The sequence below is a fragment of the Sinohyriopsis cumingii genome, chromosome 17 (genome assembly GCF_028554795.1).
Source record: "Sinohyriopsis cumingii isolate HCF-2022 chromosome 17, ASM2855479v2, whole genome shotgun sequence".
NCBI classification, from domain to species: domain Eukaryota; kingdom Metazoa; phylum Mollusca; class Bivalvia; order Unionida; family Unionidae; genus Sinohyriopsis; species Sinohyriopsis cumingii.
The window spans coordinates 98,735,356-98,761,528 of record NC_142977.1 but is presented as its reverse complement, the minus strand read 5'-3'; the positions used below and the strand labels follow the sequence as shown (position 1 = coordinate 98,761,528).

The following is a 26,173-nucleotide window of genomic DNA, read 5'->3' as shown; positions in this document are numbered from 1 at the left end:
AGGTAGCTTTTAGTTCCTTTGGAACTTGTCCAGTTTATGTGCACATATTACCAGTTCCGACTTAAGATTTTCTTCTTCCAGAGGATATTTAGATGCATATATTTGTACGTATAGAAGGAAACAATATCAGTCAAACAATGTTTTATCTCCTGCAGGAATTCAAAAAGAAGTTCCAGTCTTTGTGGAGATCACATGAGCTGGATGCTTTGATATGTCCGGGTTTTGCTTTCTCTGCTGTACCCAACAGAGCAGTCTTTAATGTTTAAGGTACCTTATTAGTTCATCAGTGTATAAGACCATTGTATGGTCAGTCTTTCATGTTTTAGGTACGTTGTTAGCTCATCATAGCTCGCTTAATAAAGGTCATTGCAGTGCTTGTCTTTAATGTTTTAGATACCTTGTTCATCAAGGCACAAGGCCATCATATGGTAAGTCTTTCATGTTTTAAGTACCATCTTATCTCATTAGGTTATAAAGCCAACATATGTTAGTCTCTCATGTTTTGGGTACCGTGTTAGCTCATCGAGGAATTAGGCCATAGTATGGTCGGTCTTTAATGGTTTAGGTACCATACTAGCTCATCAGGGCATAAGGCGATGGTATAGGTAGTCTTTTATGTTTTAGGTACAATGTTAGCTCATCAGGGCATAAGGCCATAGCATTGTTAGTCTTTTATGTTTTAGGTACCATGTTGGCTCATCGGGGCATAAGGCCATAGTATGGTTAGTCTTTAATGTATTAGGTACTATGTTGGCTCATCAGGGCATAAGGCCAGGTCAGCTTCTAAGTATGGTTCTGCATCCATGGTGCATCTTTTGTTGTGCATCATCCATCATCTGTCAACTATTGCTTGTTCCAAAATTTCCTTAAAATCAGCTGACCAATTTGGACCGAACATGGCATAGATCTGTCTGGCATGAAGAACCCACCATTAGCTATAATGACCATCAAGACCAGAAAATGCAAAACAAATAAAAAGCCAAGATAAATCACTCACTGCCTTGATCTCAAGAACTGCAGATTAGAATAAAGTGAAATGTTATCCAAAAAGCATCTTTCCATGAAACCTTTTTTTAAGTTTGCACAAATTATACTAATCTACTACTCGCTATGACTATTGTTATAAAATACAGTAAAACGTAAACAGTTTTCGAAAACTGCTGAACATATATTGTGCAAATTTGATTTAGGGCATCCTGGCCAAACGTTTTCAAAGTTATTTTGTCAGTTTTAGGTATTTAATGCCAATCTGCCATCAGATGTGGTCACTATTAAAAAACCCAACTCAAAATGATTTCTTTTCAAGGATCACTGAACAGAATGTCATGGAAAATATACTCACAGAGATAAATAGAATCCATTTGTACATTTAAAATGTAATGCTGATCAATAGAATATGACAACTATATAAAAAAAAAAAAATCTTTAAATGACATCTCACAACTCATTCCAAAGTACAAATGATGCCAGTCTCCAAGCAGAGATGATAATTGTAAAGTAAAAGATGGAAAACCTTAAAGCAATTTCTTGAAAACCGCTCAAAAGAAATTAAACAAATTTAACAGTATTCTGGCATGAAGGCTTTCCACTTTTGTAGAAATAATGCTTATCCATCATTAATTCTGGCTGTTGTTACTAAAACTAAACAAAAAAATACTTCTTCACAAGAACTGCTCAGTAGGGTTTGGCCAATTTGACAGAAAGCTTCCTTTCACAAAGGCCTTTAAGTTTGAGAAAGACTTGATACAGATGATGCTGATCCTGTACTGAATATTTATACTAAAATTAGAAGAAACATCTATATGACCTTTCAAATGCTCGTAAAGTTAATTAGCTTGAAACTGTTCTGCCATAAGACATTTTGGGTTTGCACAAAAAATACTGATCTACTATCCAATAAGGTGTCCATTGCTAAAAACAAATTTAATTTAATTTTGAATCGTCACTAAGCATCATACTAACCCCGATTTTATTTCCAACTTCATATGTCTTTAAGGGTGGTATCAAACTGGTGAGCGATATCAGGCCCACTTAGGTCTATTTTCATTGTCTTTCTAAATTTATTTATTTATGTATGTTATGTGAGAGATGGTGTAATGTTGTCATGATATGGACATTAACATACACTGTATATCATTATTATGAGAGGTAAATTTCATACAAGTCTTGATTACACTAGGATGAGTCAGAATTTGCAGAATACAATTATAGTGACATGTTCAGCCATACAGAGTGTGTGAGAGCTGTTTTATGTTTCTCTTTGTATTGTCTCACCAGAGTGGCAGAAATTTTTTATAGATTTGCAATCGATTTCCTGTCTGGGTCTGATTGTCTTGGATAAGTTTATTCAGGCGGTTTTTCACCTGTTTGTACAAGTAGATCAGATGACTACTTTGTTTGCAAATAAAATTCAAGCTATAATTTGGTGGAATGCATCTTCTGTAGTTTATTTCTGTTTGAAGAACAAAACATACAAAGCATTAATGTGTATGGAAAACATGTATTGAAGCTTTACATTATGTGCTAGGATATAAAAAAACCCATAACTTGTACAGTATAATATCACATATCCCCAAAAGCATTCCATTTCATTCATTCGCAAATTGCATATGTATATATATATATATATATATATATATATATATATATATATATATATATATATATATATATATATATATATATATATATATATATATATCTATACCTGGTCTTGTAGAAAAATAATTCAGTAGTTATCAATGAATATATCCTTGTCAACTCTCTGCCTACCGTCTAGTATTTTTCTGATGACCACTTGGTGGAGTGATCTACACCACCTTGTACAACCATCTAGATTATCCTGCTGAAACGGTGCCGGTCACCAAGATTACAAGTGAGGATGAGGCAAGAATGAAGATTATTCCAACCAAGACAAAATATGAACGGTTGATTAAAAAGGTAAAATATCAGACAAATTTGTTTTCTTCCACTTGCATTAATAAAATAGTGATTAGTGAAAGGTTTATTTTCATGTCATTCATTTCAAATGATCATGTGTTTCATCAATCTGCATCTCATATTGAATTGTGAATTATATGGCTATTTTTACACATATAGCAATATACGTTCACTAAGGTGAAACTGGGGATAAAGTCAAGAGAAGTCAGAGTTGAACACTTATTCTAATGGACAAGCAACCTTTGCAAGATTACTTGTCTGTGGACAAGAAAATTGTGGCCTGTAACCTAAAAAGGACAGTAGATCCCATTTTGTCTTAGCAATGGTTACAAAAGTGCCATTCATACTAGCCACAGACGTACCAACCTTTACAATTTTGCCGCAATTCGTACGATAATAACCCTTAACCCAAAATAAAACAATTGTTGCTGAAAAATCAGGATAATTGGTTCATCCATATTTGATTTTGAATCATCTTTCATTTTAGGATTAGTGGAATTAGTCAGCGAACCGGACTCACTTTACAACTTTACCACAGACTGTCATACAAAAGATTTATAAAAACAATGGTACTAACAGATGCACCGCTATGCATTCAGTATTAAGAGGTTAGTAGCGATATGACTGAAAAATTGTTAAAGCTATGTTAAAAATCCAAATGACACACACACACACATACACACTTTAAACTGTACATATGTTTGCATGCAAAGCTTCTGGATGACCAAACTATTGATTACATAATTTTTCTTAAAATAATGGCGTCCAGCAGGCGATGTTTGTTAGAGATGAAAGGGAAAATAAGTCTCTTAAAAACTGTTAATTATCAGCACAGAATAATTAAAAGGAATACTCAGATTCTTGTTAATAAAAGCAGAAATGGACACAATTACATTTGTTGGACATCATGTGTCAAGTTGAGTATGTCTCGTGGCAAGATATATGATTGCCATTGTCATGTGAAATGGAAACAATTCCAAGAATTTTGTCAAGTTGAGAGATAGCAACAAGCCATTGAGCTGCATAGGGTTTGGAACTGTAATAAGGTCTACGTATAATCTACAAACTTTTCAGATTAATACAATGTTTACCGTCTCTGCATGTTTCAAATACTGAACTTTTAAATACGTTTTCCAGCTTTACAATAGCAGTTTATGATATTTTGTTACACCGTACATAAAACTGGTCAAACTTACAGAAAATAATCAAATGCCTTACTGAGACGGCCTCGTCCAGGTTGGCAGGTCTGTTTCCAGCAAGCACCATATGAGTGCGTTGTAGTATTATAGTGTATGCTGAAATGTATATATAAGAAAATTTTATGTAATGATTAACACCATTAATTGCCTAGATTTGAAAGCCCCATCTTTCAGATAGTTGAGCTATTAATGATGAGACATATTTATGCCTTTGTATATGACAAATTCCCACTTATGTTCAAACGAGTTCCTGTACTCGAGCATGACTAATAACCCCTCCATGAAACCTCTTCTTCGAGAGCAGCCGAAGAAAACAAATGTCATCTAGCATCTCATACAGTAAGGACAAGTGTATCATTAAGTTTTGTGTGGTGATAGAACATAAAGTCTGTCATTTTAAAATTAGGCATGAACAAGTTTTATAACTTTGCAGTGATTCTGAAAATCATGGTATCATTGTTACTGATTATTGCACGCAATGGTGGATAATATGGCAAACTAATTAAAGGTATTATACATGCCTGAACTTCATGCAAACACAAGAGGAAACTACATTTGTGTCAGCAGGGGTAACATATATGTTTCACTTGATTTTAGAAATTGAATTTGCTGTAATTCTCACCATTTCACAGTCTGTATATGTTTTGTAGATTCTAATTAACCATTCATTGTTTTCTCACGAATTATGGGCAACCAGTTAAGGAATTTACTGCAATGTGATGTTGTTGTAGGGTTTAACGCCATTTTTCAGCACACGATAGGCTATACATGGCGGCTAGTATATTAATGGTGGAGGAAGAACCCTGGAAAATTCCCAGAAAGAACCACCGACCGAGGAGAAGCTACTGGCAAGCTTTCTCACATATTCACATTGGCCGAATCAGAGATCGAGCCCATGCAGACAGAGGTGAGATGGCAGTGATCCATAACGGAGAGCGCTTTAGACCACTCGGCTACTGCAGTGTGACTTTACTGCAATGTGACTGTTACTCTTGGTGCAATGTGACTCACTCTTTACTGCATTGTGATTTTCACTCTTGGTGCAATGTGACTTTCACTCTTTACTGTAGTGAGACTGTCACCCTTTAATGCAGTGTGACTGTCACTCTTGGTGAAATGTGAATGTCACTCTTTACTGCAGTGTGACTGTCACTCTTGGTGCAATGTGACTGTCACTTTTTACTGCAATGTGACTGTCACTCTTTACTAAAATGTGACTCACTCTTTGTGCAATGTGACTGTCACTCTTAATACTGCAATGTGATTGTCACTCTTTACTGCACTGTGACTGTCACTCTTGTTGCAATGAGACTGTCTCTTTTGGCAGATACAAATACCCGGTCATAAATTTACTTAAAATATCATTTATTTATGAAAATTACAGAATTCATATAATGTGTGCACTATGTTGCATTCTTTAAGTTGAATAAAAACTAAAAGAAACACTGAAACAAGAAAATCAGTGGTACAATGACATTCATATCTCCATATCTTCTAAGGAAGACCATCTTTATTATGCTTTAAATAGATCTGTATATATGTATGTTAATATAGAAAGCATTGTGTCCATTAAGTCATTATTAGTCCTAAGTTCAAAAAACTGAGACTGCAGTTCAGCCAAAGCTTGATAAAATATAACAATTGTGTACATTTCTCCAAGGACAATCAATCTGGTTTGTATTTTAACCTTTCTCAAGTTTTAAACTTCCTTGCAGGTTTTATCATGAATATATTGAGTATGTGTGTACTATGTGGAATCGCTAACAAAGATAACACCCATATGTTTACATTAAGTAATTTCTTGCATGTTTGTTTCAGCCATGTATAAATATTTGGATAGTTCGAGTACTCTTTTTGTGATACTGTATTGGATTTAATTCAGTCTTCTATGACTTCAATGTAGCTAACCAAATTTGGGACCATTGGGACTATATCGTTACACATTAACTAACTTTACGTTTCAAAACAGTGATTTTCTTTTATTAAAATCTGCTGAAATGAAATGATTAAGTCTAGTGAATTGGGCTATCTCTATACTAAATTCAAGTTGCTCCCATGCAGCTATGTTATAATTGGGTGATCTTTATATTCCTGCAGCTACTACCTTCTTCCCTTATTGTTTATTTCTATCCATGTACATTGAAGGTCGGAAATGTCCAAGTCACACTGTAGAACAATCTGAATGTGTTTTTTTTTAATGCTTGTATCACACTCAAGTGTAACCTTTCCTTCCTGTATTTCATCATTTAGAATACTATGCTTTAGCCACGTCTCAGCAAAAATCACTACATTAGGCAAGAAAAAGTAAATATGTGTGTTTCTGGTCGGCTGACCATCTCTGGTTTTTATAGCTGACCCTAGCACTTTTTCCCGCGGAGTAAATTTTTTTTTAAATCCCGAAACTTATTTGTGTATCTAATTGAACTGGTTTAGCAAAGTATTTGAAGTGTTGAAGTGGTTAGTACATTATATATACTAGTCATTTTGATATATATATATATATATATATATATATATATATATATATATATATATATATATATATATATATATATATATATATATATATATATATATATATATTAAAAACAGTGCAATAGTAAATATACTTTTTGGGCCTCAGACATTTCCCAGTATCAATTTTCCTGTGCTTTTTATAACACTTTCAACACATTATTGGCAATATCATGCTAACCCAGGGTGGCATAGGCCGGTATCAAACCTGCAAATCTTGGATTATAGTCCTACACTCTGCCAGCTAAGCTCTCTGAGTGTATCAAATCAATGTTACGTCATAGACAGTGTACATTAAAGTACATAATATTAAAATAATTTCAACATGGATGCGAATTGGTCTTAGGTTATATCCATGTTAACAAAAGTAGGATCCTAATAAAAAAATACAATAATATGACAATAAAAAGAAAACATTACTGGTAAAGAATGACCTATGTAAAAGTGAATCAGATCAAATAACCAAATAAATAGTAGGTAATATTTGGCATTACAATGTACTGATCACGTGATATAATTTTAAAATATATCAAATAATTAATATGAAGGATAATAACAGGATTGTAAATATTGTCATAAGATAGGGATCCGAATACAAGTAGTATCCAAGCTAAAACCTTGCATTTCGAAATTTCAAAACTGTTGTATGCATCAGTGAAAGTTGATTTGCACAAATGTGATACAACCTTATACCAACAATTCTAACAGAACAATTTGGGAAAACAGGAATATTATTAATGTTGAGAAATCACACTTATTCCATGTTAGCACTTTTTATGCCACCACTGCCAAATAAAGGGACAATTTTTGTATTATTCCCCAAACATAGGCAGCAGTAGGTCAGGGAACCATCCAACTGACTACTTCATAATTCATAATAAGCACGTTACTTTAAAGGGAATATTGATTAACACTACTACATAGCTGTGAAGTGGCAAATTTTATGTCGATCTAACAAGAATACATTAGTTGAGACCAGAGAACCATTAATTAGATTTATGGAGACAAGCGCGTATCATATCGCCATACTACCGTGTACGGTAATGTCCTTTAGAGGGAGAATTTTGTTCCTAATTAAACATTTGTTTATACAGCAGCCAGACGGACTATTAGGCACAAGGAAAATTTTATTTTCATGGTAAAACTGTCACACGTGAGGAATCGCAGAAACTCTGTTACTCAAACTACCAGGTCAAGTTGACCCTGACTTTGGCGCCTCTGGAAAAAGGCGGCAGAGATATTTGATTCTGATTATTTACATTAAATAAGGGGCGTGCTTGCCACACAAAATTTTCTAGCTTTTAAAATAGTCACATCGAAATTCTAATCAGTCTAAGCTTTTCTACGTGAAAACCAAAGTAGGACTCCGAGGATTTGCAAGAAATTCTCGTAAAAAGAACAGTTGTCCAAAAGGGGACTTTTGTCGAAAGGAACCGACGAACTAATTTACCGATTAGAGGGAGGAACGTTGAACGCAAAGGTAGTGTGACAATTCCGTGCAATTTGTTGATGCTATATATAATGCTTTGCTGAAGTTATTTACTTGTAGTTGCATGAATCTTTTTTCTACATTCGTGTAAGGCTTTGCTTTATGAAGTATAACTGTGTTGAGTTATTGCATAGGAATGTCGTACATTAATCTTCTTTAGATAAGTTTGACTAACTGTTTGAATTTGTTGTCTCGTTTACATAAGAATTATGTTCTAAGAATTTAATACATTACATTAGTTAATATGATTACGAGAATCCGTGTGAATTCGCCGAATTTAGAAGATTTCACGTATGATTAAGAACAAGTGTGTATTGACTGAAATGATCTAGTAATTGATTGATGTGATGTATCCTATTTATTCACTGTGTAAATTGAGGCTGGCTCAGAACCCCAGGCCTCGCGTATGTGTTAATGTGTAAGGTCAAGGCGTAACGAATTAGCCATTTGACTAACTAGGGTCATTATAGGACATGTGGAGTCGATTGATAGCCTTAGCGTCTGTTTAGCACTGATAGTGAAATCTGATAACGAGTGAGAATAATGAAGAATTAACTGTTTCATAAATAACGGGGAATTTAGGTTGTCTCTATTTATATTTATTTAAAAGGGAGAAAATAGCTCCTGAGACGTATGAGACGTGTTACCCTGAGACGTATGAGACGTATTATTCTGGGACGTATGAGGTGATGTTATTCTGAGACCTAAACGGAGAAGTATAGAGAGAAGTGCAGTGAGACGTATTATCCTGTGACGCAATCCTGCAACGTATTAATTTCTGAGACGTATACTGAGAGTATCCTGAGACGGATGGTGGAAAGTATCATCCTGAGATCCAAGGGTTTGAACAGCTACCGAAGAAGCAAAACAGACTGGGGACGAGCAGGTTATGAAATCGTACAAGACGTTGACTTCGATTGTTCACTCGATCCTGTAATGAACTAAACCTATCAGTAAACAGATCGGCTATTTTATTTAAATCTATTTGCGTTTTCTTTGTATTTCGGTGAAAGTTAAATTTCTAAAAGCAGAGTACATTCCTGATGTAATGAATTTTCACAGTGTTTGTATGTAATTGATTAAATTGTTTGTTTACATGTACGGGGGCTCGTGTTGGTTTGTTCTATATACCTGCTCAGATCTCTATCTATTTCACCTATAAGTTTCACCACTTATATTTACAATTACTCGAACCGGGCAATAACATCGAGGGCGGTCAACCCCTAGATAACGAAAACCAAATTTGGAGGGACAATTCACTCCCCCCGTGTAACAATAGCATTATATTCTAAGCCCAATACAGAACTTAATATTGGCTACTTTACAGAGAGAAAAAGAAAGTGAGTGTGTGTGTGTGTGTGTGTGTGTGATTTGGATTTTTAATGTAGCTTTAACCATTTTTCAGTAATATCGCTACGATGTCTGCAGTGTGGCAGTTTATAGTGATGCCTACTACTGGGGCATCATGCCGCAAGCATGTAGCATGATGTCCCACCCAGTCACATTATCCTGACACCGGGCCGACCAGTCCTAACACTAACCTCTTAATGCTGAACTCCAAGCGAGGCAGCTGTTAGTACCATTTTTGTAAGTCTTTGGTATGACTCGGCCGGGGATAGAACCCACAACCTCCCGCATCTGAGGCGACCCTCTAACCACTAGGCCACCGGAGCGGTCGAAAAAGAAAGAGGGAGACAAATATGTCAGTCTCTTAATGAAAGAGAGTGCAAAAAATACAAAAATAAAAGAATAGAGTGGGCGTGCTAAAAAGAACATATATTTATTGTAAGCATTTTCTACATGTACACATATTTAGTATACACACATATATAAACACAAATACTTAGACATATACACACATATTCATATATACATATATGCCCATGCACATATGCATGTTATCACTATATTCAACATTTGCTTCTTATTACAAGCTTTATACAGTTGACAATATTTGCATTCTGTTACTATTTTAAATGACTATTTTCTCTTATTACCAATTTCCTATGAGACAAAGAGAACTTTAAAAATGTATTGCATTATTACCTTTGAAAATACTCTACTTTACTGATTTGTATATACAACTGATACGTGTTTCTTTTCCCTTCAACAAAAGCATTGAATAAAAAGGCTATACCAACAACTGTAAAGGAAATATTTAACTTCTCTGAATTTGCTTTCATAATTAATCTTGACCATAACGTCTAACTCTATAGAGAATGTAATACATGTACCTACAGACCTAAAATAAGATGTTTTCCAACCTAAATGATATTCTTCACAGTACCTTATTGTACTTTCAGTTATTCTATATATATATATAAATACACATTTTTTATTCTCACTATTTATTCAGAGTCCTGAAAATGTACAATGATAGTAGATAACATCTAGAGTCAAGGGACTTCTAGAAGTCATCCAGGGTGAGAGTGGTGTCATCTGCATGCCGTGAAACTATATATTCTTTGTTTATAAGTGTATACGTGTGATTCTTAGCTGAAATATCTAAAACGGTCTTGTTGCCAATTACATCTGCTTTTAATTTATGTATAAAAAACTGAAATTTATTGTTCAGTAAAAAAATTATTCCCCTTGAATTGGATGCAAAGGAATTGAAGATACATTCATAATCACCCCAATATGATATAATATATGTATCCCATTGTTTTATAATATGCGAACGTTGCAATAGATATATTAAGTATCGCCTTCTTTTTAAGGTTTTTAAAACATCCCTTCTTTTGACTGTTTTCCCCAAACATGGAGGCAATTCTCAATAACTCATCCATTGTCCCTATTTTAAAACTAATGATATTTAACATTGGTGAGTACTTTACTTCTAATATTTGCAGAGACATTCTTCTCCAAAACTGCAATAGTGAACATTTGATTTGTTATTCTTTGGTTACATATAAAACAAAGGTTCATACTGTCAATAAGATACTGAGAAAGGAGGAAAGAGAAGACGCAGACAAAGCGACAGGTGATATCTAAAACACAAATTGTCCATGTTGTTAAGAGAACTAAATGTTGCAGAAATGTTGTTAAAATGGTAAAACCAATGGCCAGTAATTCAGCAAGAGTATTGTTGTGACTTGTTTTGCCACTTATCTTTTAACTTTGCTTTTTATAATAATTTCTTTTTATCTAAAAGATCTACAACAATCCAAATGATGCAGCCTGTGTAGTCTGCTTCATTGCTGTTCGTTTGGTATTAGTGAAAAATCTTTTGCTTTTGGCTTACCAATGGATACACTTCACCAACCCCCAATCCCACCCTCAAGGTATTAAAGATGCAGTGGACATGGGAAATTTCTTAACTTAAGGCTATGGTGTGACTTTTTTTTTTAGAGATATTATTGTTTAATAATTAAAGATATGGATATATTTGTTAATGAGGTCTTTTCCATTTGTGTTATTCTTGAAATTGACGTGAGGCATGTACACCTCATATAATCACTGCACAGTAAGTAGTCAAAGAAATACCAATAGGCAGTTAGGAAGCAGAGCTAGCCAATTTTAGCAGTAGACATGTTGGTTCAAGGCAAGTAGAATATCTCAAAAACTGCATGGATAGCATGTTTTGACTTGCATCTAGCTATTAAGTAGGCAATGTTTTTCAGAATTATTACCCAGGGAAAGGGCTGATATTTTCATTGTGAGCATCATGTGCTTTCAAAACTGGCAGGACTTCGAACATGAAAAATGCATGTAACAATTTGGGGATGGGGTGCAACACCTTTTTATTCTGTGAATTTCTATTGACTTATCAGGCCAAGTGAGTGTTATTCTTATGTTTTGCTTTATTATGTCTATCCAGATTTATGGACCTCTTTGACCTCACTCATGTATTGTTTATTGTTTAAAATTTGTATTTGACAGGTGTATGCAACATTAAATTTGATCATAAAATTGTCCATTGCACCCTAAGACCAGTTTTCGTACTACATGATTCGCATCAAAGTGGATTTTAGGTGCTCTCCAGCCTGGCATTAAGCCTTTAGATGATTTATAGAAACAAAAGCAGATTGGTTTTCTAACTCTCCTTTTAAGTACACAAGCTAGAACTCCAGTTATACTAAATAATGATTGCTAAAAATAGGTAATTTGGGGACATCCTTTACAGTTTTGCATGGTTAACAAAGTTATCTTCCTTGTCAAGATAGAAAGAAGGCTAAATGTGTGAGTGTGTGTGATTTGGATTTTTAACGTAGCTTTAAATACAAACATCAGTAAGATCGCAATGAGGTCTTCAGTGTGGCACTTTATAGTGATATATATCACTGGGGCATCTTACAGCAGACATGACGCATGATGTCCCAACCAGTCACATTATCCGGACACTAGGCCAAACAGCCCTAACACTAACCTCTTAATGCTGAGTGTCTAGCGAGGCAGCTGTAAGTACCATTGTTTTCAGAAGTGTTTGGTAACACTCGGCCAGGGTTCAAACCCTCGACCTCCCTCATTCGAGGCAGATGCTCTAACCACTAGCGGTTCAATAGGTAAAAATGTTATTTTACAAACAATTTAATTAGGTTAAATATCGAACATAAAACAAACATTGTAGGAAAGGAAATTTATTACATTTTAAAAAGTTATATGATAATTATTTATAAGTTTTGCTAACATACTTGGTCAGATTGCACTATGCTGTAAGATTTTACTTGGGAACGTGGTCTTTTAGTTTTGAGAGGTTTTCTCTCATCAGAAGCTGAGTTGTTTTCATTATTCATTTTCCCAATATTCTTCCATTACAAAAACGACAGTTTCCAAAGATTCATGTTTTACCTTTACCATGAAGTCATATGTTGCTTTCGTTATATCCTCCTTTATTACATAGTTTGAGCCCTTTAAAGCCTTCCTTGTACCTTTCTATTTTGCACGTGGCCTTCAGGAAATTTCTATGTCCTTATATCTGTATATAAGTATGCCCATTCCAAATACACTTTAGTGTGATGGTAAAAAAATGTTCAGCTAAGAATCATAAAATTATATACATGTGAAATTTTTCCAACACGCGAACGTGATGGAAAATATGCTAATCCGAAGAGTTTCAGTGTAATTTTACTAGACACCTTGGGTGGCTTTCCAGAGACATGATGACGTTTCTAATGCAATGTTTTGCTTGAAGGTGGTATGATGTCCTCTCAGCCAGCACATCCTGAGATGCCTTTTTCAGGGAGATATACTATGTTGTTTTTGTTGTTGTGGGTATTATTATTTTTGTGTAGGCAAGGTAAAGAAATTTTTAGCTAAGTTTCATTTGTTCTTATTTCGCCCTGTATTTAAGAATTAGTTTGTTGTTGTTGTTATAAGGTTTAGCGCCATTTTTCAGCACAAGATAGGCTATACATGTCGGCCAGAATTAATGGTGGAGGAAGAACCCGGGAAGAATTAATTTGTAATTAGTGCTCTATTTCTTGGGTTTTTTCTGCTAATTCTTCCCTGTTGTATTTCGCATGAATCACTCGTATTTGTCCTTAAGTTAGTCCCTTCTGTGTTTATCATTACTCATTAGGCTGTGGGTTTATGTGGGCGCACTTATCAGTTTTGTTTGGTAATTTGATCTCGGCTTTACCGCATGCTGTCTTCTATCTGTCATCAGCTGGCGGGATTTCGGCCCACTTTCTCCTGCCCTTTGTTTTAGAGGCATGGTAAAGCTCTATGCGTCTGAAGTTAGTTTCTAATGATCTTTTTTTAAATAATACAGTTACAACACAACACGCACAAACAGCACCACACTTTAACGACTATGGCAAATCACTTCAAAATAATAATGATAATAAAATGGGGATGGGAAGCGGTAACTTTCACCCTGGACTTTTTGCAAAGGGAAAAGGAGTACAGTCCTAAGTTTCATGTAAGGTTCAAGGCAGGAAAACATTCACAAGCACTAGTGTTTGTAAGTATTAACCTGAGAATGGAAACCGACCTACGTACCGTGTGGGAACGGAGTACATCTCAGAACAGCAAGCAGGGATAACTCGACCAAATATGACAAAACGAAACAACAAAAAAAAAACCCCTACCAAATACCTAGCTAAACTAGCCAGGACCCTAAACATAAGAATATATGAGGTGGTCCAAACCCCAAGGACCATTAGGCTCAGCTGCACAAAGCGGCGTACCATCAAGCACAGGAAAGTTAAATAACCATACACAAATGGGTGAACCCAAACCACGAACCACCCCACCCAAATCAGACTCAATACATGAAGTTTAAATAACCCTACAGACTATCACTAAGCGATCACTGGTGCGGTAGTATCATTAAAAAAAAAAACAGCACAGAGAAAATGTCTCCAAAAGTCCGTCAAGACGACAATTCGTTAACCTTTTGGCAAGGGAGTCAAAAAATGTATACCCTGGATAAAACAAGGTGCCTTCCTATTGAGCAGGCGACCGAACCTTCCTACTCGCCACCGCCGGATATTAAATTAAGAAACGTGCATAGCACATATTAAATACACGAAGAGAGAGGCACTTTATCCTCTCATCATCAATAATTAATTAACCCTCCACATGGGAATAAAAGCCTAGGTGTCCCGGTGTGACCTCATAATGCCGACCAATCGCAATTGGCGTCACATACTGCTTGGCTGACACCTAGCGCAGCTAATGCAAACTGAATTGCTACCTTTAACTCGAGTGTGTGCTGGGTCTATCCCCACTCGAGTATAGCCTTACATTCAGGTCGCTAGGGTCTATGAAGCCAGTCATACTGACCCAAGACCTGACGGCTCAATTAAATAGTGCCTTTTATGCACAGTAATGCCTGGGGGATGAGGCTCTAATTCCATCCCCCGAGATCAATTAAATAGTCCGCTTATGGACATTAACCAGACGTACATGCCCGTATGGGCAAAAACGTCTATAATTTAAATGATGATGATGATTATTGAATGTATTGCCATAGAACACTGAAATGGCCAGTGAAACAGACTTTACCGTTGATGCACTAGGCAATACCATGAAAACAGTTATGAAACTTAAAGTAACAATGAACCGCTCCGGTGGCCTAGTGGTTAGAGCGTCCGCCTCGGATGCGGGAGGTCGTGGGTTCGATCCCCAGCCGAGTCATACCAAAGACTTAGAAAAATGGTACTAACAGCTGCCTCGCTTGGCGTTCAGCATTGATAGGTTTGTGTTAGGACTGGTCGGCCCGGTGTCAGGATAATGTGACTGGGTGGGACATCATGCTACATGTCTGAGGAACACATCACTTTTCAAGATGATGACACGACTAAGAAAGATGATCGTGGACATACCAGCAGACAAATACCTGACCATGGCATATAGCCAAACTAGGGCAAACCACAGGAAAAAGTTCCAATTAAAGTCAGCATCGACAAATTGTTTCAAGTTCAGCTTCTTCCCATGTACAATAGGGACTTGGAACAAATTACCATTAATAATTGCAGAAGCTTCTCACAAGCAGGAGCTTTCCAAAATCACATTCTAATGAACTAGTCAGCTACAAGTAAGACCTAGTGATTCTCAGGGCTATGCCGGTTGAAGTTCCATATCTCATTGCCGCTACGGTAGCCGGATTGGTCTGAGTATGAAGGGACGAAAACGTATACTGACACACTTTTACTTATTTCTGCCTTTCCTATCATTACTCTTCTGACTGTCCTATCACTTCCATCTTTACTTTATCTTTGACCACGTACCACCCGTTGCTTAATAGTCAAGTGTGACTGTGTCAACGTATTTATAGATAGATAGATGATCTTGATGCATTTGGATCATCAATAATTTCTAAAAAAAAACCAGCAGATTCAAGCAGTTGCTTCATGGATATCGGATATTATGCAGACAGAAAACCCATCATTTACTGAAGGGATCAAGGTATGTAGCATCTTAAATGTTATACCACAAAATATTTATAAACCTTAAAATAAATGCAATGTACTTGAGGATTCTATCTTTTCTGCTTGTAATTAATTGTAATATCTACCATATATTTTATTTCAAATGTAGCAGTTAGCAATTACATTATCTTATATGATTCTTCAATATCCTACTTCTGATTGATATTTGTTATCATTTATTATTTAACCAGGTGGTGTGGAACAATAAGTTTGGTTAAAGCTACATTACAATTCCAAATCACACACACACACACACACACACACACACACACACACAATCCAGACTGTCCATCCATCTATATGTATGCTGATACATACATATATACATACATACATATATACATACATACATACTGTAGGTTCTTAAGAATTGCAGGTGGAGATCTGAAAGATGGCATATATAATAGGTTTCATAACTATGTAACACTCTTGGGTCTTTCCATTCTCCAGTGATGCCCTTGGGTAAGGTCTTGGAAGTTGCTGAGAGCACCCTATAACCATATATAGTTTTAAAGGTCATATTTTAGAGACATTTAAAACTTTTCTATCGAGGTTTTAAACTTCTTGCACATTATTTCAAACATAAAGTAAATATGTATTTACAAACCCAGTCCTTTGCTGTTTGCACCCAAATATCATGCAAGTGTGAAAAATAATTACTTAACGTCACCCGATCAATAAACTTGCTAAACATTAATAACCAAGTTATGTGACAAAGTGACATTAGAGAAAGGACTCTAAGAAATTTCAGTTAGTACACTCTACATATATCCAAGTTAGGTTTTTGAAAAAACATGTGAGATATGAAATTTATCACAATTTGTTATCCTTGCAGTTCCAAAATGTATATTATAAATGCTGTATGCATTGTTTTGCATGCAATACACCACTCGGAGTGTGGTAAATCATTCTCATCTTCTTCCAAACATTTTTAAAAATTTAAATGTTTTAAGTTTATGACAAATGAATTTCCAGTTTGGCTTAAAATGTATCCTCTTTATATTAGGAAATAATAATAATAACATTAATAATAATAATACTTTAATAATAATAATAATAATAGTAATAATAATAATGACTTCATTATGTTTAACTGCTTCTTGTAATTATCATCATAACAACTGTAACCATTATTATCATGATGTATATTATTTTATAGCTGTACATGGGCCCCAAACAAAAGATGCTGACACAATAATAATGCAATGCATTAATTAACTATAGTAAAACCCATATTGAGAGACCACATCTATTTAAGACCACTTGTTTTGAGAAACCAGGATTTCCATGCACATATCTATTGATTATATAGTGTAATGACCAGTTACAAAGTCACAATTAATACCTCATTAGAAACTGAACCCAGGTTTGCATGTTATAGCATATTCTTTGCTGAAAAGTAATGACTATATACAAAGTATTCATTTTACTAACATTCAGATTTTAAAGGATAATAAAAGAAGAATATTTTTCTTCTTTATATATATGTGAGAATGGACACTATAAAACTTGTCTATTTATTGCATTTTTCTACCTGACAGTTAAATATAGCATTCCAATTATATTATCTGTAGTAATTACTCTAAATATAATATCGGGAATTTTAAATTATTGAAGATCATTGATTCTTTTGAGAGAATATGGTTAGAATACTTGCATGAGATGTTCATGGTGGATCAAAAAAGCATTAACAAAATTTCAATGCAAGTGTCTGCAATGTTTTCACATAATCTATTTTATCTTTTCAAAAAATTTATGAGGAAAACTCAGTATTAATGGAGACAATGACTCTATGTGTAGGCTATATGTTGAAAAGAGATCGATCGAAGAGCAGAACAGAATTTATATGAAACTTAAACAGCCTCCTCATGAAAGAATTACCCAAATATCTGCCTGATATGGAGGAACCACCAGAAATAACAGCATGAGATGCTAGTGACATTTTAATTCTATTACATGAGAAAGAAATTGTGCATTACATTACTGTTGAAAATATCTATATTGTATAATAATTAAAATGTTGTGTACTTCAGTATACTGAATATCTTGTACAAAAAACACCTTCAACAATTTCAACTAGACTGGCTATACTAATAAATCAGGCATGGTGATGACAGCTTCAGAACAATGCAGTCTCCTTGGAACAACATTATTACAAAAGGATTTCAAGTTTAACAATGTAGAAACACTACATTAGCAAGTAATATTATGGCATCAGAGAGCAATGTAGTATTGTTACTACATCAGGTTTGGAAATCAGAAAACCAGTGCCTAGAAATAGGGTATTGCTACTGCATGTGTTTGGCGGATAGCAATGTAGTATTGTTACTACATCAGGCTTTGGAGATCACAAAATCAGTGCCTATAAATAGGGTATTATTTCTACATGGGTTTGGTGGAGAGCTATGTAGTATTGTTACTATATTAAATTTTGAAGAAAATAAATCAGCACTTAGAAATAGGGTATTGTTACTATGTGGATTTGGTGGAGAGCTATGTAGTATTGTTACTACATCAGGTTTTAGAGATCACAGAATCAGGGGTGCAAAATAGGTATTGCTAATACATATGTCTGGGAATTAACCATGTTGTATTATTGTTAATAGTATGTTTACTAGTACAACATGATTCACTTGCAACTTCTTGTACTTCTTCTTATTAAACTTGATATTGTGTGTACATTAAGTTTAAAATTCTTTTAAAAAGGACAACAAGCAATTCCTTTTTTATTCTGACAGCCATTAAAGATATAGAGAACTGGCATTAAAGTGTTCATGAAAATGTAAAGCCAAACATATAAAAACATAGGATATATATATATATATATATATATATATATATATATATATATATATATATATATATATCATAGATGACAGTCATTTTAGGGACCATCCATTTAGTACATACACATGGGTGGGGACCCAAATGCATACGCTTGTGTATTGGGGGGGGGGGCTACTGATAATGTACGTATGCATAGGAAACTGGGATGGGTGAAACCTTGCTAATAATTTGTCTAATACTTAACCTGTTCGACTGGGTTCAGTCGGCGTTTGAATTTTAGCGGACGCTAGACAAACATTTTAAAGCTACGCAGCTTTTTTCTTTGATGCAGCCAGACATTCAATGTTGGTGGACTGTGCTATTAAACACGTTAATATTATTAATCCTTGATCATTTCTGCGTTGATTAAATACAAACCTTTCTATAGAATTGGGGGGGGGGGATCAAGCGTACATACGCCGGTTTGGGTGTGTGTAAAAAAAGTATGCATGTGTATGGGGGACGGAGGGGAGGGGTCACGTTTTGCCAGATTTTTCTGTACGTAATAAATGGATGGCCCCTTATTGGGTCTTGCAAAATCCAGACCCACAATACACATTAAATTCTATCAAACATGACTAATTACAATAGCCCTGTAAAATACACATTGTACATTTATATTGTATTGCACATGTCCACAAAAGTACTGCTTATTGCACGGATTACTGTAAATGCTAATATGAACACAAACTATCATGGTATTAGTAAAATTAATGTTATACATGCAAGTAAATGCATCTTTTGGCAAGAATTCTGATTACTGTAGATTCTAATTTGAACACAAACTATCATGGCAGTAGTAAAATTAATGTTATACATGCAAGTAAATGCATCTTTTGGCAAGAATTCTGATTACTGTAGATTCTAATTTGAACACAAACTATCATGGCAGTAGTAAAATTAATGTTGCACATGCAAGTAAATGCATCATTTGGCAAGAATTCTGATTACCCTAGATGATTGCGTGAACACATGGTGATGGCAGTAGTTACATTATTATTACAGTTCTTGTCCTATATTTTCTGATACCCCAAAAATATCTACTTGATGTTCCAAATGTTAAAGTCACAGAAATCAATTCCTACCAAAAAAGCAAAACTTGGACAATTTGGGTGGATATGGAGCACAGTTTCTCTTATGTTCATTTCTGGAGTCGATTCATTAATAATTGTGTTGCAAAGCAGATCCAATGAAATCATTATTTGTCAATTGCTTTTGACATTTTTGCAATTTGTCAATGTCAATGAAGTTTAAACTGTCTGAACTATTGTGTATGATGATTTCACAACATATAAAATTAAATGGTGTCAGCATAATCAGTATATTCAATAGAAACTGTCAAAGACTAATGATGCCATCAGGTCCTAAACCAGAACAAATATTGCTTCCTTTATTATTTCTTCATTTATAGCCACTAGAAAGGTCCATTGTGGCATGTGCTGGTTTTTTCATACAATAGCAAGAAGCCAATCAACTCTTGCACTATAATGGACTACATAGCACTGAAAAAGTGGCATGCAGTATGAACAGGAGGTGTGTTTTGGTAATATGTTATCATTGCAACTGAAAGATGGATTGTATTACAGAAAGGTAAAAAGTAATCATATTTCAACATCATGATCAGAAATTCCAGACATGCCTACCCAAAAACACGTTTTCTAGGGACAACACAACCAAAAATAAGGGCTGCTAGAAAGCTTGAAAATGAGGGACATAAATACGTTTGTGCAAATCAACAAAAATAATTTATCTAAAAACAGCACTAAATACCAGTAATTCATGTTATAAGAAACCCACCTATTTATGATACACACACACACACACACACATATATATATATATATATATATATATATATATATATATATATATATATATATATATATATATAAACTTCAAGTCAACAAAGGGATCTGTAGTAAGCAATTTTAGGTCCTGCAACTTCTTTTCAGTGTAGATTCTGTCTGTATAAGTCCATGGTCTGTATTTTAAAATTATAATTCCCTCCTGAACTCTGATTTTTTTTCTGTCATTAATGAAAGCATTTTTTTCCCACACAATTTTAAAGACAGATGTTCCATCTTCCGTTAACTGCCCAATAGCATCCCAGCTTTCATCTATTTCTCAGACACGACTGAATCACATCACAATTATAAGTTCCAGTTCAGTACACACGAATGTAGTCCCTGTCTATTTTTTAGAGCATTATTTCCTATCACCTTTGGTGGTGATCCAAGAGTTAGATTTAGGCATTCTTGGTATGGATATAAAGATAATTGTTTATTCTTTGGAATATGAGCTGTGGTGTGGCTGTCTGTGTTTCCTTAACAGTGAACAGTGAGCAATTAGGCCTTGGTGATGATCTGGAAGTGAAATCTGTGTTTCATTGCGCATTACTGTGTACAGGTCAGCCTCTCAAAGAAATGCCTGTGAACCTATGACAAGAACTTCACGATGAAGTGATCTTTGAAGGTGTTTTAGACTAACGTATGATTTGTATTGATTGCCACACAGTGGAAACTTCAGTACTGATAAACAAATGTACAGACAATATAGGAAAATGAATTGTGATCGGAGTCCATTCGTACACTGATGTTGTACCACTTCCAATTTCACATCAGCTGCCATCATTTTCTTGAGCAATAATACTGAAAATCATTTCAAGAAATAATCCAAAGACGCCTGTTTGGCTTCTAGTCAAAATGCTGGATCCAAATTTCAGTGGACCTCTGCTTTTCTAGCAATACATTCTGTTGCAGTATGTCCAATCAAAAGATCTTTATTCTCTTTCTGATTGTGCGTAACTTCAGATATGAAAAATGCATGTATAGATTTGTAGATGGGGTGCATCAATCTTTTATTATATGAATTTCCACTGACTTGTCAGGTCAAGTGAATGATATTCCTGTGTTTTGCTTTATTATATCTATCCATAAATATGGACTTATTTGTACCTCACTCATATCTTTTATTTTCCACAAATTTTATGTTAGGCAGATATATTGCAACATCAAATTTGTGCATGAACCTGTCCCTTGCACCCTTAAACCAGCATGCATGCAGAGGGCTGATCACTTCCTATTCACCAGTCAGTCAGTACATATTTTATGACAGTCTGATTTTTTTATCCCCTTTTGCAGATTTTCAGCGCTAAATGCATATTTGTTGGATGCTAAGGCCAATTGTAGGCATTTTGCATGAAAAATATACAAAACGCACGACAGTAGGCATGTCTGGAAACTTTCTCTTTCTTTAAAGCTCTCTTTTTTTGCTTAAACGTTGAAACAGAAACAGCTAAGAATCACAGATATATAAGACTAACATCATGTACCTAAATGGAGACGTAATATATTAATGGGACACATTGGAATGGGATTAAAATGACAGTTATGTGTAAAGGTCAATGTTGCAACATCTATTACAAAAATAGGCCAAATATTTGACACATTCTTCTCAAAAGGCATTTTAGAATAAAGATAGGACATCGACAATGCGACTGAATATGGACCAGCTTAAACTGACATAACAAAGCTTACTTAAGGCCGATTCAAATATTTTCAAACTTTATAAATGGTATTAGGAATTCTAGTTTATCCATACCAATATCATTATTGTATCTTATTTTTTGTGAATTTGTGTTTTCTTGGTTTTGTGAGGTTTAATGTCATTTTTCAACATGATAGGCTATACATGGCGGCCAATATATTTCAGCGAAGGAAGACCCCACCAACTCACAGAGAGCTAATGCCACGGTTTCTCACATACCTAATTGTTGGTTGTGCCGAAACTCACTCATGTGGACAGCAGTGAAATATATGCTACACTTTTTCTCCTGGGAAATAATTCATTTCAAAACAGATACAAACCTTTCTATCATCATAATGAACACATTTTTTGATAAAAAGATGAAACTGATACATCATGGTTTTTGGCCATTTTTCCCAAAAGATATTAATGTCAAATTATGGTTGATAAATTTAAAAATGGCAACAACCAACTTTTTAGAGGCAGTATACATCATCGTCATTTTAATTTTTTTTAATGCATGACACCATATTAATCAAAATTACATTCCATTTCTTACTGAACCTTATTTAGTGTTCTCAAAAATTTACTGATAAGTACTCATTAGAACCTTTTGTGTTTAAATACTTTTTTTCACAATTATACATACAAGAAAATTCATCTTTCAGCAAAAAATCTGATATTATTAAATGCTTATCTGAATAAAGTTATATATAAATACAATCTTTCTTACATATTTTTGTTATGATTCATGCGGCTACTGTGTTATAAATTGTTGCATAATGTGGCTAATGTGTTATAAATTGTTGCATTATGTGTTTAATGTGTTATAAATTGTTGCATATAAAACTTCAACCGTAATGCTGAAATAAACAGGTCTGAAAGTATGAACAGAGGATGAACTTGAAGCTGAAATATTTCATTGAAAACATAGAAAATTGCAATTATGTGACAATTCACAAAATAGTTAAAATGGCAGTCCTTTAGGAATTTTGAATATGACCCAATTTATTTTAGCAAAATATATTTCTTTGATAATACACAATCATGCATAAGTTTGCAGTCCTTCTACTACCTCGTAAATCTAGTGTTCCCGATGAAAAGGGTAAAACATCTTCTTTCTGAGATGGAAGTCAGACCAGTAGTCTATCCTTGGTTAGAAAGATTGTTGCCAAATCCTGTCCTACTTCATTTTGTATTGGAGTGGAAGTGCACACTCTTACCATGGTAGAATTGCCAGGAGGCTTTGAAATGGTGTGTTTTATATCTGTATTGAAGTGGAAGTGCACACTCTTACAATGGTAGAAATGCCAGGAGGCATTGAAATGGGGTGTTTTATATCTGTATTGGAGTGTAAGTGCACGATCTTAGAATGGTACAATTGCTAGGAGGCTTTGAAATGGGCTGTTTTATATCATGATGAGGCACGGATTGTTAAAGAAAAAACGTTTTTTATTCACTCCAAACACTGTTTCTTTTTCTCAATATACTGCTCAATTATGCATTAGGAAAATAGGTACGAGGTGGACAAAGTTATATCCCTTTACCCTGGAGCTGACCTAGATCCAGTATCATAACATATGAGAAGCAGCTAAGGTCTATTGTGAGATATGGGTTAAGGATGTGTCAGACAAATAAAGAGAGACATTAAGGAGACAATGTATTGCTCTTGCAAATCCAATGTAAGCAGAGTGAAATGCTGCACAACGAAGCTGCTTAACGACCTGGAAAGGCAGCATATTCTGCTGCTGATAGGGGCCACCACTAGGTCCATTTGAGCCTTCTGAGATGAAAGATCTCTTGGATAGAAGTTGGAGAATGTCCTACCAGACTCCTTTCCACCTGTTTAAAGCAATTTCCCTCATATGCTTGGCTAATGGTGACTGCTTGAACCTCACAGGAATTTCATATGGTTGTAGGTTCATTCCTTGTAGACTAGGCAGATAACCCAATGAATCCAAGAAGGAATAGGCAGATCAAAAATAGCATCCCTTTCCTCCTTGAGTGGTAAGAACAAGAAAGCTCCCTCTCATTTGATGTAGTATATTTCAGGTACCACTTGAATCCTCCTTTTGGCTTTCCAAGTGGTAGATCTTGCCTGAATAACCTATTGAGAGAAATGTCTCTTTCTCTGACAGAAGCCAAGCATGGAGGTTCAACATTTCTTGGGTTGCAATGGAAAACCTGTATAAATGCTTGTTTAGGTAAGCATGGAGAATGCAGATTTTTCTGGGAATCTCTGTAGATTCTGAAAATCTATTCAAGAATATTACCATTTGTAGGGTAATAATCAGCACATGGATTTCTTTGCTTTAACATGACCATGGTAACTGGAGAGATTGAGGGAAACATGTATGCAGTGAGACCATTTTATTTTAAGTACAGGATGTCAACTAACCAGGATTTTGGCTCTAAAACTGGGAGAATGAAGGATGACAGCATTGCACCTTACTGCAAAAGGTCCACATGTGGTCAGCCCTAGCAGATGCAGATTCGGCAGATCAGAGAGTGAATGACCGACTCTGTGTCCATCAGCTGCTTCTGTAAGGACATTAAATCCAAAACGGCACTGATTCCACCAGAGATAAAACAGACTTTACTGTTGATTTGTCAATGATGATACCGCCTGAGAAAATTCCAACAAAGACGACAAAAATATGGGGATTTGGTTCATTTCAGAATGCCCATTCCAAGTAGTGATTGAAATGCATCCACTGTGACTTTCATTCAGAAGGTTGATGTTAATTAACCACACTTGATGGGACCAAATCCTGCAGCATTTTCAAAGAAGGGCAAGGGTGCCTCCCTGGTTCATTTAAATGAGTCTGTGTGAAATGCAATTTCTGGCAGTACATCCCAAAGCAAACTTATTCTTATTTATTTTGCAAAAACAAAACAAACCACCAAAAGACATGGTTAATATATTTGTTCACTTGGAGGACTAGATTTACACGGTAGAGGACGGACTCTAAAAGTATCATGATTAGGTAATGAATCTGAAGAACAAACAAACATCTAAAGCCAGTGACAGACAGAGTTTGAAGTTGGGGAGGTATTAATTCTCAAATCTAAATCTTTACCAAAGCAAATACTCTCAAGAGACATATCTCTCAGCTTCCTCTGTTTCTTTTCCATTATACTCTTAGACTCGGATTCCATTATACTCTCACACTCGTTCAAACTTTCATACCAATAGGAAATCAGCACTCTCAACTCCACAAATACCATGTATACACACTATAGCTCCCGCAGAAACATCATCCATTTTCCAGTGTTCACAAGTCAGTCATAACGGTGAAGTGGAGCATCATTTTCCAGCATTTTCATGACTCTGAGAACAAGCTCCTCTTGGTATGGCAGACCCACACACTGGACACCCACTGGCAGACCAACAGTACCCTCGCTGTAATACTGCAACACATAAGCAATAGTAAAGTTTAGTCTTCCAAATTAGACACTGAGTGCCACTGATAAATAAAGACGTGTTCCGTGGAAACCACTATATTACTTGTATCTATGTGTTGATACATCTCACACATACAGACATGATTTTGGTCTTCCATAAAAAAGATGATAATATTTTAAGGGGGGCTTGGGGGGCCTCCCCCATTGGGGTCTTGAGGGACAGTGCCCCTGATATGGGGTCCAGGTGTCCGAAGGCCCCCAGCCAAAAACGCATTTTACACTCATAAAAAATTGTTCCTGGTGCAACTTATGATCATAATATAAAACAAAATAATCATTTGAAAAACTAATAAACTTACCAAAAATGTTCAACTTGGACTTCAATAATTTCACAATAT

General features: G+C 35.1%; 1 protein-coding gene across 2 annotated transcripts in view; it reads right to left on the bottom strand.

Moving 5' to 3' along the window:
• Positions 1 to 17,043: 17,043 nt before the first annotated feature.
• Positions 17,044 to 26,173, bottom strand: part of LOC149779518 (fatty-acid amide hydrolase 1-like) — a 126,018-nt gene continuing 116,888 nt past the window's right edge. For both annotated transcript variants that reach the window (XM_089940230.1, XM_089940231.1), the window contains exon 18: positions 17,044 to 25,781. In XM_089940230.1, coding sequence (XP_089796356.1) covers positions 25,653 to 25,781 — 129 coding nt within the window. In that variant the 3' untranslated portion in view covers positions 17,044 to 25,652. The remainder of the gene's footprint in view (positions 25,782 to 26,173) is intronic.